The sequence below is a fragment of the Tupaia chinensis genome, unplaced genomic scaffold (assembly GCF_000334495.1).
Source record: "Tupaia chinensis unplaced genomic scaffold, TupChi_1.0 Scaffold000573_1, whole genome shotgun sequence".
Lineage (NCBI taxonomy): Eukaryota > Metazoa > Chordata > Mammalia > Scandentia > Tupaiidae > Tupaia > Tupaia belangeri.
Window position 1 is genome coordinate 3,512,421 of NW_006160087.1, and position 16,535 is coordinate 3,528,955.

Consider the following 16,535-nt stretch of genomic DNA (forward strand, 5'->3'; position numbering starts at 1 on the left):
AAAGAATGTAAATTAAGTTACAAAAAAAAAAAAAAAAGAAGTTTCAGGAAAAAAAAAAAAATCCATTCGATGACCACAGTAAGATATATAGCCCCAGCTAGGTGCTACTTTATAGGATGCCTAAAGTTAGACTTGGGTTCATGGAAATGTATATATCGGCTGTGTTTGCTATGACAATATTTAGATTAATTAAGATCTTTAGTAATTCAATAAAAAAATGGGGGGAAACAGTATAGAAAGTAAATATAGATACCAGAGACAGTGTGGGAAGAGTGGGAGATGGCAGAGGGTAAGAGATAGGGAATCAAGGATGGAGAGGGAAGCAACACATACAGGAAACAAATGGAAAATTATTTGTTGACAATAACATGTATGTTGATGTGCTTGATTGAGACAATATACAGTGTACTCTGGATGGAAAAAAGAAAAAAAAAAAAAGCTAAGTGAAATGACTTTGTACCTCTGGGTCCGGACGCTGGACATATCTGAAAGGGGAATCCAGCAGAGTTTTGGGACACTCACAGGCTTCTACAATCCCCAAGGAGGTACTCTTCCTCTCAGTTTCACCGTTCCCCTCCTTTCTCTACACTTTGATAAGTAGGTGCGAAACCCCACAACTTCACCCGATCAATCTGCTACAAGCTGTTGCAGAAAAATCCACAGAGCAGGATGGACAGAAGGCTAGGGACAAGGGGCAGCAATAGCTCACTCTGAAACGAGACGCGACAATCACCCTCATTTCAGCTCCAGCACGGCATCGGGCTGAAAGAGCTTTTCAAGTGTCTGGAGTAGGACGAGAGAAAACCTGAGGAAATAGCTAAAATGAAGTGACATGCTGGACCGTGTTCATACGGAGGATTTACTGAGAACTCTGGAGCTGGAAGTAAAGATGAGGAAGAAAGGGTGTAAGCTGGAATCCTTAAAGAATTGATCTCCAAGGTACTTCATTTTTACAGAACAACAATCACCCTCGGAGATAAACGTAGAGGGCTGATCATCACCGACGGCCCTTGCCCAGGCAGGACAGCCGCTCAGGGGAGGGCGTGCTGGTGGGTAGTGCTTGGACACAGAAGGCACCAAGCCAGGAACTCTGGGGTGAGCCTGGCAGGAATAAGAGCACGAGCAGGTGAGGCCCTCACGTGGCCTGAAGCCACGGGGAGCTACATTTGCGGGGCTGCCTCCGTCACCCAGGAAGGGACGCCTGTGCAGGGGATGGAACAGGAGCCCCCGCTTACCTTTGCAGCCACACTTCTTGCACGTAGTGTTCAGGACAGCCTCAAGGGTGATCTTCTGCCCCGTGTAGTCCTGGAAGGACCGCCTCCGCCTCTCTTCCTGCCTGGAATGAAACAGCACTGACTGCTGGCCCTGAGATGCAGTCAGAGGTGCTACAAAGTAAAGCTGGCCGTCGGGGCGTCGGGTTTGTTTGGGTTTGGTTTCAGCAGAAGGAGAGAAAGGGGTGGGCAGCAGGAGACAGGCAGTGAAAGCAAGGATGTGGAACAGCCCAGAATTCTCCTTTCAGGGCAGGGCTTTCAGTGAACAATTACAAATAAAATTAGGCCTCGTCTCACTAACGCACAGAGGATGAAAACAGAATTACTCACCAATCTGAACACACTACAACCGTTATCAGGGCACTCCTCATCTGTCTTTGACCGAGTTTTCCAGCCTGTCTCTCCTTATGCAGTATGCTCTGGCCAAACAAGACTACGTCACCTCCTCCAGATGGCTCGCTGTCCTTTGCTCAGACAGTCCCCTGGCTCTGAAATGCTCCCCTTCCTCTCCTGCTCACACCTCAGCACCTCACTACACCCAGATACCTCACAGCTAGGATCAGCTATCACCTCTCCTTCCTCCAAGGCTTCTTCTCTCAGCCAGCATTAATCTCTGTTCACATTCCCACGGTACTTTTGTTTTTTTAAGAGATTTTTGCTATAGGGCGCATGTGCTCACTAGAGACACAGAAAGACAGAGAAAGAAAGTGAAAAATCACTCCCCTGGAGGGCTGGCCACATCACAATCTATTCCCCTCCATTCTCCTCCTGGGATTTTGGGCATACAAGCAGACATGCCCAGCATGAGCTCAAAGGCACTGGGTTCAGGAATTGAACTGCAGGAGTGGGAGATGGCAGAGGGTAAGAGATAGGGAATCAAGGATGGAGAGGGAAGCAACACATACAGGAAACAAATGGAAAATTATTTGTTGACAATAACATGTATGTTGATGTGCTTGATTGAGACAATATACAGTGTACTCTGGATGGAAAAAAGAAAAAAAAAAAAAGCTAAGTGAAATGACTTTGTACCTCTGGGTCCGGACGCTGGACATATCTGAAAGGGGAATCCAGCAGAGTTTTGGGACACTCACAGGCTTCTACAATCCCCAAGGAGGTACTCTTCCTCTCAGTTTCACCGTTCCCCTCCTTTCTCTACACTTTGATAAGTAGGTGCGAAACCCCACAACTTCACCCGATCAATCTGCTACAAGCTGTTGCAGAAAAATCCACAGAGCAGGATGGACAGAAGGCTAGGGACAAGGGGCAGCAATAGCTCACTCTGAAACGAGACGCGACAATCACCCTCATTTCAGCTCCAGCACGGCATCGGGCTGAAAGAGCTTTTCAAGTGTCTGGAGTAGGACGAGAGAAAACCTGAGGAAATAGCTAAAATGAAGTGACATGCTGGACCGTGTTCATACGGAGGATTTACTGAGAACTCTGGAGCTGGAAGTAAAGATGAGGAAGAAAGGGTGTAAGCTGGAATCCTTAAAGAATTGATCTCCAAGGTACTTCATTTTTACAGAACAACAATCACCCTCGGAGATAAACGTAGAGGGCTGATCATCACCGACGGCCCTTGCCCAGGCAGGACAGCCGCTCAGGGGAGGGCGTGCTGGTGGGTAGTGCTTGGACACAGAAGGCACCAAGCCAGGAACTCTGGGGTGAGCCTGGCAGGAATAAGAGCACGAGCAGGTGAGGCCCTCACGTGGCCTGAAGCCACGGGGAGCTACATTTGCGGGGCTGCCTCCGTCACCCAGGAAGGGACGCCTGTGCAGGGGATGGAACAGGAGCCCCCGCTTACCTTTGCAGCCACACTTCTTGCACGTAGTGTTCAGGACAGCCTCAAGGGTGATCTTCTGCCCCGTGTAGTCCTGGAAGGACCGCCTCCGCCTCTCTTCCTGCCTGGAATGAAACAGCACTGACTGCTGGCCCTGAGATGCAGTCAGAGGTGCTACAAAGTAAAGCTGGCCGTCGGGGCGTCGGGTTTGTTTGGGTTTGGTTTCAGCAGAAGGAGAGAAAGGGGTGGGCAGCAGGAGACAGGCAGTGAAAGCAAGGATGTGGAACAGCCCAGAATTCTCCTTTCAGGGCAGGGCTTTCAGTGAACAATTACAAATAAAATTAGGCCTCGTCTCACTAACGCACAGAGGATGAAAACAGAATTACTCACCAATCTGAACACACTACAACCGTTATCAGGGCACTCCTCATCTGTCTTTGACCGAGTTTTCCAGCCTGTCTCTCCTTATGCAGTATGCTCTGGCCAAACAAGACTACGTCACCTCCTCCAGATGGCTCGCTGTCCTTTGCTCAGACAGTCCCCTGGCTCTGAAATGCTCCCCTTCCTCTCCTGCTCACACCTCAGCACCTCACTACACCCAGATACCTCACAGCTAGGATCAGCTATCACCTCTCCTTCCTCCAAGGCTTCTTCTCTCAGCCAGCATTAATCTCTGTTCACATTCCCACGGTACTTTTGTTTTTTTAAGAGATTTTTGCTATAGGGCGCATGTGCTCACTAGAGACACAGAAAGACAGAGAAAGAAAGTGAGAAATCACTCCCCTGGAGGGCTGGCCACATCACAATCTATTCCCCTCCATTCTCCTCCTGGGATTTTGGGCATACAAGCAGACATGCCCAGCATGAGCTCAAAGGCACTGGGTTCAGGAATTGAACTGCAGGGACCAGCAGTTGGCAGGATGGCTATGTCGCTAGACTCCCATGTAGTCGACCGCAGTTTGAGTCCCAGATCCAGTGGCTTAAACTCACATAGGGCACGTGTGTGTGTGTGTGTGTGTGTGTGTGTGTGCCCAAGATCCCAAGAGGAGAATGGAGGAGAAGGGATTGTGGTGTGGCCATTCCCCCGGGGGGGTGATTTCTCACTTTCTGTCTCTTTGTCTCTCTTTCTGGCAAGCACATGCACCCTTTACCAAAAACCTCTCCAAAAAAAATAATAAATAAAAAAAGAGTAATTGAACTGCAGTTGACTCTGTGGGAGTCTAGCGACGCAACCATTATGCCATCTGCTGGTCCTCCCATGGTACTTTAAACAAATTACTTAAAAACTCCCCAGAGAGAGACAGAGGAACAGAGAGGAAAAAGAAAGTGCCCCCCAATGGGCACGCTTACACTGCAATCTCTTCTCCTCCATTTCTCCAACCTTTCAGGGTTTGGGACATGAACACATGAACGGCATGTACATTTAGCAATCAAGGCTAGGATTCGAATCAGCCATGTGGGATCTGGTCCTTTAACCATTAGACTGGGCCAGCCTTCCCACAGCACATCTTCAAAATGAAAGCTTCTGGGGCTAGCAGGTAGCATAGTGGTTAAGCCACTGGACTCCCACATGGTTGACCATGGTTCGAGTCCTGGACCTGGCAGCTTAAATCTCACATTAGACACGTGTACATGCATATGCAAAAATGTTTTTTTTTTTTTTTGGAGAGGTTTTCTGCTATAGGGTGCGTGCACTCGCCAGCCAGAGAGAGACATAGAGACAGAAAGCGAGAAATCACCCCCCCGGGGGGATGGTCACGCCGCAATCCCTCCTCCTCCATTCTCTTCTCGGGATCTTGGGCACACACGCACACATGCCCGGTGTGAGTTTTAAGCCACCGGGTCCGGGACGAGAACTGCAGTCCAGTGACATAGCTAACTGCTGGTTCCCCATATCCAAAAATTACACTAACTGCTGGTTCCCCATATCCAAAAATCTTGAGAGGAGAACAGAGAAAGGATTGCAGTGTGGCCACCCTGCTGGGGCGATTTCTTGCTTTCTGTCTCTCTGTTTCTCCAACAAGCACATGTGCCCTCTAGAGAAAATCTAAAAAAATAAATAAATAAAATAAAAAAGAGAGAGAGAGAAAGAAAAACACAAATGGATAAACTTTAAAAACAAATTCTGGAGGGTTGGTAGGAGAAGAGGTGGTTAGAGCACAGAACTCGCACATGGCTGACTGTGGTTTTAGGTCCCAAACCTGGCGGCTTCCTTCTCGTTTTCCCCTTGTCTTTCTCTGGTGTGTGCACATGACTTATAGCAAATTAAAGAAAAACAAAAACATAAACTAAAATAAATAATTATTTTTTCCCTCTTTAATAGAGAGATTTTTGCTATAGGTGCTTATGCTTGCCAGAGAGACAGATCTTAGGCACATGCACACGCGCCTGGCGTGAGTTTATGGTGCTGGGTCCAGGACTCCAACCATGGTCAAGTGCAAGGGATTCCAGCGACGTAACCATAATGCCATCTGCTGCTCCCAATAAATACATCTAAAAAAAAAATTCTAGGGGCCAGCAGTGGCATGGAGGTTAAAGTGCTGGATCCTACAGGGATGGCTGCACAGTTTGAAACCGGGAGCTGATGGCTAGAACATCATGCTGGGTATATGTGTATGTGTGCCTAAAATTCCGAGAACAGAACGGAGGAGAAGGCATGACGGTGGTGTGACCATCCCCCTTGGAAGGGTGGGAGAATTTCTCACTTTCCTTCCCTTTTTCCTGTCTCTCGCTGGCAAGTGCATACACCCTATAGCAAAAAGAAAGAAAGAAAGAATTTTAAAAAGAATAAATTCTAAACTTCTGACCAAGTGTGTAATACGTACATAGAAAAGATTTTGCCTTGGACCAGACAGAGTAATGGGAGTCATTGGACTCTCAAGTAGTTGACCGCGGTTCAAGTCCCGGACCTGGTGGCTTAAAACTCACACCGGGCGCGTGTGCGTGCTTGCCCGAGATCCCCAGAGGAGAATGGAGAAAGAACTGCAGTGTGGCCATCCCCTGGCGGGGGGTAGTTTTCACTTTCTGTCTCTCTGTCTCTCCCACAAGTACACCTGCCCAATAGCAAAAAATCTCTCATAAAAAAAGATTTTGCCTTATGTGCACGGCTTGTTTGATTTTCACACCTTGAACAGACCCATGAAGCCAGCCCACGCCCCCTCTAGTCACCAAAGGGGAACACCATTCTGATTCTGAACAGCACGTTTGTGTGACCCCCTCTGTAAGTTACATATGTAGAGTCACGGAATACAACACTTCTGTGTGGGGACCTGCTCATCTGTGCCATCTATCCACGCTGTTACGTGCGGTTATGACTGCTCATTATCATCACCATACAGTGCTCCACTCCTGGTGGGTGCTGGAGTCATTTTTCCCACGAAGAGTGCTGCTATGAACATTCTAGAACTTGTCTTCGCTGGACATATTTGTGCCTACTGGGAAACGCCTAGTTCCACATAGGAGTGCAACTGCTGGGCTTTAGGGCATCAGCTTCAGAGGACAGCTAACCAATCTGCACTCCTTCCGGCACAGTGAGAACACTCCGGCTGTCACAGCGTTCGCTCTGTAACACACACTACCTGCTAAATGAACACTCGGGAGACATGCGACTGAAGACCATAGCCCTGTCACACTTCTCTCGCTCTCTTTTTCGATTGGAGGATGTGAGCACTAAAGGGGGGAAGTGGGAGAGAGGGGAGGAGAGGGAGAAGGAGGAAGAGAGGAGAGAGAAGGAAAAAAAGGAAAGACAGGGAAAGCACTCTCAATGACATGACTATGCCGCAATCCTTCCCCCGTTTCTCCATCCTGTCAAGATTTGTGCAGGCACGCACATATGCATACCGGGCGTGTTTTCCAAGTTGCTGGGGCCAGGATTTGAATCGTAGTCTGCATGTGGGGTCTGAATTCCTTTATGCTGTGTTTAACTGCTACACTACAGGGCTGGCCCTCAATCACCTTTTTTTCGTTTTGAAATTTTTGCTATAGGGCATGTGCGCTCACCTGAAAGGAGAGGAAAAGTGAGCAATGACCGCCGGGGGGGATGAGGGTGGCCTTGCCACCATCCCTTTTCCTCCACTGTCCTCTTGGGCCATAGGACGTGCACACACACGTACCCAGCATGTTTTTAAAGCCGCTGGGTCCCAGACTCAAAGTGCACAGCCAGCCATGTGGGATTAACCACCATGCCACTGGCTGACCCTCCCCAAACCCTGATGTGTCTTCCATACACTCTGACCCTAGCGCACACCGCACTTCACTGCGCCACATATTCTCACTCCCCAGAGGGCGGCCCTGTAAGTTCCAGTACCTTACTTGTGTTCGCTTTCCCAGCTTCCTAGCCCAAGCTTGGCACACAACAAGTGTTAATAGTTTTCTTTGCCCTTCACCCAAAAATATTCTTTTTATACCTGAAACTCTTTAACTTTAAACTCGGACTGCACGTAAGATTTTTAACACTGTTTAAAGAATCCGTGACGGGGCAGCAGGTGGCATAATGGTGACAGCACCAAGCTCTCATGTAGCTGATCACAGTTCAAGTCCCAGACCTAACAGCTTGTAACTCATGCCAGACATACGTGCATGCAAGCCCAAAATCCTGAGAGGAGAGTGGAGAAGGGACTGTGTTGTGGCCATCTCCTCTTGGGGGTGGATTTCTCACTTTCTGTTTATCTCTGTTTCTCTGGCAAACATCTCAAAAGGGAAAAATTCATGGCAGAGTGTATGCATGAAGACCTAGTGAGTGAGAAAGACGCGCCCGGCACAGGGCTCGGTCATGCTGTGCCTCCCTCCTCCAGTGGTCTGGTCCACAGCGTCCTGTGTATGTGCGAGCCTGGCATTCCTAGACCAGCCAGGCCAGAGACTTGAACCACAGTCAGTATGCTGCTTCTAGCTCTGCAACCTGACGCACTACCAGCAGTACTAGAAGATTCTCACACTACTCAGTAAGACTTTATCCTCCGATAGCAAACAGTCTATTAGGAATGGTCAATGTGGCACATTCCAATCACCGGCCATGGTGGCTTCAGTAACACACCAGCACACGTGTGCATGTGCGTGAGTACCCCAAATCCTGACAGGACGGAGAGATGAGACCACAGGTGATGGGAGCTCCTCCTCCCTCTCTGTCCCTCTACAGTGCGCACACGCCCACAGGAGACTGTCTCACAGAGCCACAGTTACCACCGAGCCGCTGTCTGGCCTCTACTTTTGGCCACTTTCCATTTGCAGAGTCACTTATTGGATGACTGTTAGTGCTTTGGGGCTTGAGAGGATGAAATATAAGATAGACTTCGGTGGAAAGGGAAGTGATGGGTGACCTGGGTGGCTGGAGAGCGCGTGAGGATCTTGAGCACTGCAGGGCACAGCTCGGAGAACAGGGCCCGAGGAGATTATTCTGATCAGGACCTCCCCCGCTCAAAAGCTTCCAAACAATTTTAAGCCCTGACTGATATCCAAGGCCCTCCACAACGTGACCTAATGTTATCTTTCAAGGCGTACATGTCAGCACTCTACCCCTCCCCTTCCCTGAACAAGATTCCTCAATGGATGTGCCATGTGCTCTCCTGCCTCATGCCTTTCCTCATACCATTTCTTCTGTCTAGAAGAAAGTTCCTTCCCTACTCTCGGATAGAAATCTATCCACTCCTTTTTTTTTTGGAAAGGTTTTTGCTATAGGGCGCGTGTGCTCAACAGAAAGACAGAGACAGAGAGACAGAGACAGAAAGCGAGAAATCACCCCCCAGGGGGGATGGCCACGCTGCAATCCCTTCTCCTGCATTCTCCTCTCGGGATCTTGGGCACGCACGCACACACACCAGGTGTGAGTCTAAGCCACCGGGTCCAGGACTCAAACTGCGGTTGACTACGTGGGAGTCTGGAGACATAGCTATTATGCCATCTGCTGGTCTGAATCTATCCATTTTCTTTTCTTTTCTTTTCTTTTTTTTTTTTTTGAGAGGTTTTTCACTATAGGGCGTGTGCGCTCGCCAGACAGAGACAGACATAGAGACAGAAAGCGAGAAATCACCCCCCAGAGGGGATGGTCACGCCGCAATCCCTTCTCCATTCTCCTCTCAGGATCTTGGGCACGCACGCACACGCGCCCAGTGTGAGTTCTAAGCCACCGGGTCCGGGACACAAACCGCGGTCGACTACATGGGAATCCAGAGACATAGCCATTACGCTAACTGCTGGTTCCCGAATCTATCCATTTTCAGGACTAGCTCAGTGCTACCTCCCCTCTGACCATCATGGCCAAAAATCAACTTTTCCTGTACAAGCAAATGCCTTGAGCCCGCTCTCCAAGCCGCTCTTACAGCATTAATTACATGCTGCCTTGTACCTGTTGAATACATGAGTGCATGCATGCACTAACTTAACAATGCCAAACATGAGGCACTGCGGGTTACGAGAGACAAGACATGGGGGCCAGCAGATGGCAAGGTGGTTAAGGGTGGACTCCCATGTGGCTGACTGTGGCGCAAGTCCCAGACCTGATGGCTTAATTTCTCACTTTCCCTCTCTCCTTCACTCTCTCTCTGGTCAAACTAAATAATAATAATTATGATAATAAATAAAGTTAAATAAAATTAAAAACAAAAAGGAAGACAAGACATGGCCCGTTTTCAAGGGTCTTATATATTCTCTAAAACAAAAGGTGAGGGACCAGCAGTTGGCATAACGGCTATGTCGCTGGACTCCTATATAGTTGACCACGGTTTGAGTCCCAGACCCGATGGCTTAAATTCATGCTGGGTGTGTGTGCGTGCGTGCCCAAGATCCCGAGAGGAGAATGGAGGAAAAGGGATTGCGGCGTGGTCATCCCCTCTGGGGTTGATTTCTTGCTTTTTGTCTCTCTGTCTCTCTCTGTCTTTCTGGCGAGTGCACGTGCCCTATAGCAAAAACCTCTCAAAAAAGGAAAAAAAAAAAAAAAAGTGCCTGTTGCAGCCATTGTTCATTCCCAGGGACAGACTAAACAGACACACACAACCCGGGCCAGGAAGGACCTTCCCTTCTCTACCCTTTTCCTGAGACAGATTTTTCTCTCTTACTTGTTTTATGCTTTTCCACTGTAAAGGTGACTTTGGGAAATTCCTTGCTTGTTAATGAGTATGCATAGCACAGGATTCTTCGGAGCAGAAGCAATTTACTACAATGCAATCAGTAAGGGCCAGACTTTAACATTTCTGAGCTCTAAGCTAAAAAAGATTCCGACCTGGGGCCGGACAGTAGTATAATGGTTAAGGCGCTGGACTGTCGAGTGGAAGGCCACCATTTGAGCCCCGGATCCGGCGGTTTAAAACTCACCCCAGGCATGCATGTGTATGTGCCTAAAAGTCCTGAGAGGGGAATGGAGAAGGGGTTACATGCTCCCTGGGGGGTGATTTCTCACTTTCTGTCTCTGTCTCTCCAGTGAGTACATTTTCCCTATAGCAAAACTTTCTCTAAAAAAAAAAAAGAAAACAAAAGAAAAAAAGGATGGGGCCAGCAGAGAGCATAATGGTTACATTGCTGGACTCCCACATGGCTGACCGTGGTTCAAGTCCTGGCCTGGTAGCTTGAAACTCAATAGCCGGCATCTCTGTGTGCGTGCCCAAAAGTCCCGAAAGAATGAAGGAGACGGGTCTGTAGCATGGTCATTTCCCCTGGGTAGTGATTTCTCACTTTCTGTCTTTCTTTCTCTGTCTTTCCAGTGAGGAGCAAGCATCCTATAGCAAAAATCTTACCAAAAAAAAAAAAGATTTCCTGCTGGGATTGTAAGGTGTTTTGTCAATCATCAGCTCTACAAACATGTCAATATTTAGAGATTAAACAGAAATATTAAAAACTCTGTACGTTGGGACCAACAGATGGGGTAATGGGTACGTCACTAGACTCCCACATAATCGACTGTGGTTCGAGTCCCAGACCCGGCAGTTTGAAACTCACCCCAGGTGCGTGTGTGTTCATACCTAAAATTCTGAGAGGAGAATGGAGAAGGGACTGCAGTGTGGTCATCCCCCTGGGTGGGGGGTGATTTTTTGCTTTCTGTCTCTGTCTCCCTGGCGAGCACACACACCCTCTAGCAAAAATCTCTTAAAAACAAAAAAGCCTCTTTAAGTTGAGGGGCCAGCAGATGGTGTAATGGTTACGTCACTGGACTCCCACATAACCGATCGCAATTTAAGTCCTGAACCCCATAGCTTGAAACTCACGCCAGGCTCATGTGCATACATGCCCAAGATCTCAGGAGGAGAACGGAAGAGGAGGGATTGTGGCTATCCTCCCGGGGGGTGATTTCTCACTGTCCCTCTCACTTTCTGTGTCTCTCTCCAGAGAGTGCACGTGCCCTAAGGCAAAAACCTCTCAAAAAAAAAAAAATTTTTTTTAAGCTCTGTAACTCATGCAACAACAGCTAGGCACATTACCTAATGAAAAGGACACTGGTTTTATTAGAGATGCCCACGTTTAAGTCCCTGACCCACTGTAATTTGCTGTGTAAACTCAGGCAAGCTACTTATCACCCAGCTAGAAAGTAGGACTATAAAGTGACGCTGACGTAGCACCCTCCTCACAGGTGTTGTGGAATTGTATCTAACGTAGTAGGCATAGGGAAGGTCGTGGCATATTCTCCTTTGCAAAAATGCCCCGTGACTTTCCTGATGACCCAACATACACTGCCGAGTAGAGCCTGGCACACAGCATGCCCTTCATAGACATCACTTCCTCTCCTTCCCATTGACTTGACTGTTTACTGACGTTACTGTCTTCATTGCCAGAGGGCACATACACTCACCAGAGAGAGACAGAGGGACTAAGGAGGGGAGGGAGAGAGAGCAATGCAGAAAGTGCTTCCCAATGAGGCATGCTTATGCCGCCATCCCTGCTCCGTTTCTCCAGCCTGTCAAGATTTGGGGCACGCACACACATCTGGTGTGTATTTCAAGTTGTCAAGGCCAAGTTCAAGCCAAGGTTGGCCATGTAGGATCTTGCTCCCTTAACCACTTGGCTACAGGACTGGTCCTCACTTTTTTTTTTTTTTAAAGAATTATTTGTCTTTCAGAGCCAGCAGATGGCATAGTGGTTGTGTCGCTGGACTCTCATATGGCTAACCACGTTCAAGTCCCAGACCCAGTGACTTGAAAATCACACCGGGTGCATGTGCATGTGTGCCCAAGATCCCAGAAGGAGAATGGAAGAGAAGGGACTGCAGTGTAGCCACCCCTTTGGGGAAGGAGGTGATTTCTCACTTTCCCTCTCAATGTCTGTCTGTCTCTCTCTCTCGTGACCACATGTGTCCTAAGGCAAAAATCTCTTAAAAAAATAATTGTCTTTTAATTTTATTTATTATTATTTTTAATTTGATGAGAGAGAAAGTAAGGAAGCCGCCAGGTCCACAACTTGAACTGCAGTCAGCCATGTGAGAGTCCAGTGCCCCAACCACTACTGCCACCTGCCAGCCTCCTCACTTTGAGGTAAAATTCCTTCAAATCCAAAGAGATCTGTCTCAGAACTATAAACATAGGGATTTCCAAACTTTCTGGCAAGAAGATGCCACTCAAGTGAAATCTATTACTTTTTCCTTGTTTTTTTTTTTAAAATAATCACACAACTGACACTGACAGCACCTAATTAATATGAGGAAAACTGCTATTTTATCATCAAAAGCAACAAAAACAAGCATGGCTAACCTACAGATAAATGTATGGTTCTGGTTGGCTTTCTGAACTCTGCAAACAGATAATAAACCTCTCAGGAACCCCTCGATGGAGTCGAGAACCTTTGTTTAGAAGTCCAAGGAACACTTGAGGCGGCGCACTCCCTGTGTCACCTACACAAATAGACAACCTCCCGCTCCCAAACGAAGGTCGGAAGAGACGATGACAGCAGGTACGGGGTCAGAACACAATAGGTCTCGCCTGCTGAGGCTGCTCCTACTCCTGCACTGCCCTGCCCTTCCTCCACATGGTCTCTACCTGTTTAGCCCCAGCACAGAGATCACAGGAGAGAACCACAGAACAGTACCTGGTAAGTGCCTACTGCTAGCTGGTTAAAGGCAGATGTAGAAAGAGAGGACGGGGAAGGAAAGGCAGCTACTGAGGGCTTACTCCTAAGCAGGAGCTCTGCAGATTAGCATTTCACCTTAGTGTCGCTCTATCTACCACTAAAAACCAAAGCTCTCAAAGGTTACCCAAGTGGCCAACACCCCAGCTCAATCTGATTTACTGCAGTGTTCTATGCTTCGGGTGGAAGGACTTTAGCCTTCCCAAACCTTTTACCTACTCAATGATAACATTGTTGGGATCGAGGTCTTTCCCAGTCCCTTGGTTGACAACTTTCATGGAGAGGGATACTTTTATCCTATCATTTTTCATCTGAAAAAGACAAAAGCAAAATCACCAAAAACTCTAAGAACATCATTTAGACTGCCAGTCTACAGTTATCTGAGAATCAACGCTTTCATCACCCTAACCAACAGAGCTCTTCTAACGGACAAGGTGCTGGGAACACGGAGAGTGCGACGAGGCACAGACCCTGTGGCTGAAGTATTTTAGGAATTGGTTTTTATCTCATTCCTATTCCTTTGAAGAAAAGACAGAAATAGCTGCTCAGAAATCCAAAATTAGGGAGGTATTTAAGCAGAAAATAAAAGCTGTTTCTTCTAGAAAAGTTCAGCATAGGGACTGGGTCAGCGATCTCTAAGCCCAGAATGGGTTTTAGAACATTCTAGGAGACTAGAGCTCTTTTCGGACTTGGTCTAGAGGTTCTTTAAGCTCGAAGACCTCAACAGTCATGCTGGTCTTCTGATTGCTGCAGCGTCTGAAGCCCACATCGGTCTTCACTCCGGCAGCTATTCTCTGGGCCTGGAATGTTCTTATCTCAACTCTTTGTAGGACATGGGACGAATTCCTTTCTTTCCCCTCTTTCACTTTTTGTCAGCGGGCGTGTGCACTCCCCAGAGACAGAAAGAGAGGGAGGGAGAAAGCACTTCCCAATGGGGCGTGCTCACACCACGACCCCTTCTCCATTTCTTCACCCTGCTGGCGTTGGGGCACGCGTGTGCAAAGCTGCTGGGGCCAGGACTAGAGTCGTGCGGCTGGCTACTAGGGTCTGGCTGCCCAAGACCAAGCTATGGAGCCAGTCCAACTAACTCCTTCCCTAGGTTTCGACCCAGATACCATCTCCTCAGAGAGCCCTCTCCTAACTACTTTATTCACATCTACCTTCAGTATTGTTTGAACCCAATAGAACACCTATTACAGTTTGCAGTTATTTCATTTACATGTTTACTTCTTAAAATCTCTCTCCTTATATGTTACATAAACGCTATACTAGCTGGGGTAGTTGATGTCTGGGTCGCACTCTCGTAGCTGCCAAGCCTAGCACATACTAAACTCAAATACTGTTGAACAACAGCTTGCCAGGCTGCTCATGCCTTCCACTCTCTGCTAGAAAGCGGGAGTCAGTGCATGTCCATCTCTCTCCCACACGTACCCACACCACAGCGCTACACTTTCACAGTGAGCTGTTACTAACAGAGCCTTTGAGACCTTTCTCACTTTCCCACATCTCGTGGTGCCAGACACTAGGAAATGACTGAACGCTCTCCAGCCCTCTTTCTTTGGTCCAATTGAAGGAGATCCGCCAAGTATTCTCTGACCGTAATGATCAAGGCTGGTTCCACAGATTAAGTTTCCTTTTTTCTTTCTGGTTCTTTTCTTCTCCCCCCGTGCCGTGTGGGTAAAGGGAGGGCAGGGGTTTCTCAGCCACGCACTCACTGCAGCTCAGGTGACCTCCTTCTCACTCTGCAGAACCGCCAGCCAGAAAGTCTCAGTTCACGACAGATTACAGTGGCAGGATGTAAAAATTAAGTGATCTGCTACAATTACCAATTGCACACGTATCATCATAAAAGACCAAGAAAATACCAACTTTTGCTAATTCTTTCTAAACACATGAAAATTGCAAGAGCTTTACCTCTCGGCCAATCAACTTCACCCACACTTTGTCTCCGACGTCCACTATCTCAGAAGGCTTATCCACCCGGCAGGATGACATGTGTGTTCGATGGACCAGACCTGGGTACGAGTAGAGAGAAAATAAAGCAGGAGGCATGTGCAGTAGCACTCTCTGAATGACTGGGTAAGAAAACAGGAGTGGGGGATGCCAGGGGAAAATGTTCATTAATTTAAAATTACAAATTAAAACAATTTGAGATCTTTTTTATACCTGACCAACTAGGAAACATTATCTAAAATAATGCTCAGTGTGAGTAAAGATGTGATAAAATAACTAATCGCATAGCTTAGTCCATCGAGGCACCTCACCTCCTTGGTCACAGTAACTGACTGCTTCAGGGACCAACACAAGAATACTGCTCCATCACCTTTCTCTGGAGTGTCACGATTACAACTACAAAAACCCTGCAAACCCATCACTACCACCAGGTGGCAAAGCAGGCCAGAGGGAAGCAAAAAGGGCTGGCAAACGGGACAAAGCCATCAGGCTTGATCTGAGCACCAGAGCCGTCCAGCTAGCTTCATCCAGGAAGCCTGCACACACTGGCTACAACAGTGCTGCAATGTTTCTGTCCTTGCAACCAAGAAGTGGAATTGCTGATTTCACCCACAACTGCTTCTGAGAGCTTGTTCTACAGTAATAATCTTACATTTGTCTTAGGGAGCATGCTCTTGCTGGACAGAGACAGAGAGACAGAGAAGGAGGGAGAGAGTGAAAGTAAGAAGTAACATCCCAGGGCAATGGCCACACTACAATCTCCTCTCCAACATTTTCCTTGCTGGATTTTGGACATGCACGAACATGTGCTGGTGTGTTTTTCACCTTGTCCAAGATTCAAACAGTAGAGCTGGCCAAGTGGGATCCAGCACTTTGACCACCATGGCACCTGCTGGTCCCTAGGGTGTAGGATTTTCAAAGTGCAGACGTTAGTAGTTCATTACCAATAGGCCAGAGCTTACACAACGAATAAAACAAGGGTCACGGTCTAGCCCTCAGTCTTGAATGCAAGTGCCAGGCAGGCACCTGGACACATAAATCTGTAGCTGGGGAGGGTCTAAGCCAGAGCCAGGACTACAGCGTGTGGCAGTAACTTCAGCATGCAGATACTCCACACCCAAACACCTGAGCCAGAATGTCACCACAGCGACTGATTGAGGGACTAACATTGTACGCTTTTTTTTTTTTTAGATTTTTTTTTTTTGCTATCTTCTTTGTCTTTTGTGTTCGCTTACCAGAAAGACAGAGAGAGAGACAGAGAGACAGAAAGCAAGAAATCACCCCCCCAAGGGGATGGCCATGCCACAATCCCTTCTCCTCCATTCTCCTCTCGGGATCTTGGGCACGCACGCACACGCATCCAGCGTGAGTTTAAGCTACCAAGTCCGGGACTCGAACCGCAGTCGACTACGTGGGAGTCCAGCAACATAGCCATTATGCCAACTGCTGGTCCCCTGAAGGTATACTTTTCTTACACCTAGGAGGTT

The 16,535-nt window shown here is 47.9% G+C and overlaps 1 protein-coding gene across 7 annotated transcripts in view; it reads right to left on the minus strand.

Moving 5' to 3' along the window:
- The window catches only part of ZCCHC17 (zinc finger CCHC-type containing 17), a 75,348-nt gene that overhangs the window by 16,779 nt on the left and 42,034 nt on the right, over window positions 1-16,535 (minus strand). For 6 of the 7 annotated variants that reach the window (XM_006158131.3, XM_014591426.2, XM_006158130.3 and 3 more), the window contains 3 exons: window positions 15,010-15,110; window positions 13,315-13,406; window positions 3,079-3,179 (listed from right to left, as the gene is read on the minus strand). In XM_006158131.3, the coding sequence (XP_006158193.1) occupies window positions 3,079-3,179; window positions 13,315-13,406; window positions 15,010-15,110 (294 nt within the window). The remainder of the gene's footprint in view (window positions 1-3,078; window positions 3,180-13,314; window positions 13,407-15,009; window positions 15,111-16,535) is intronic. The other variant, XM_027775556.1, reaches the window with a different exon arrangement.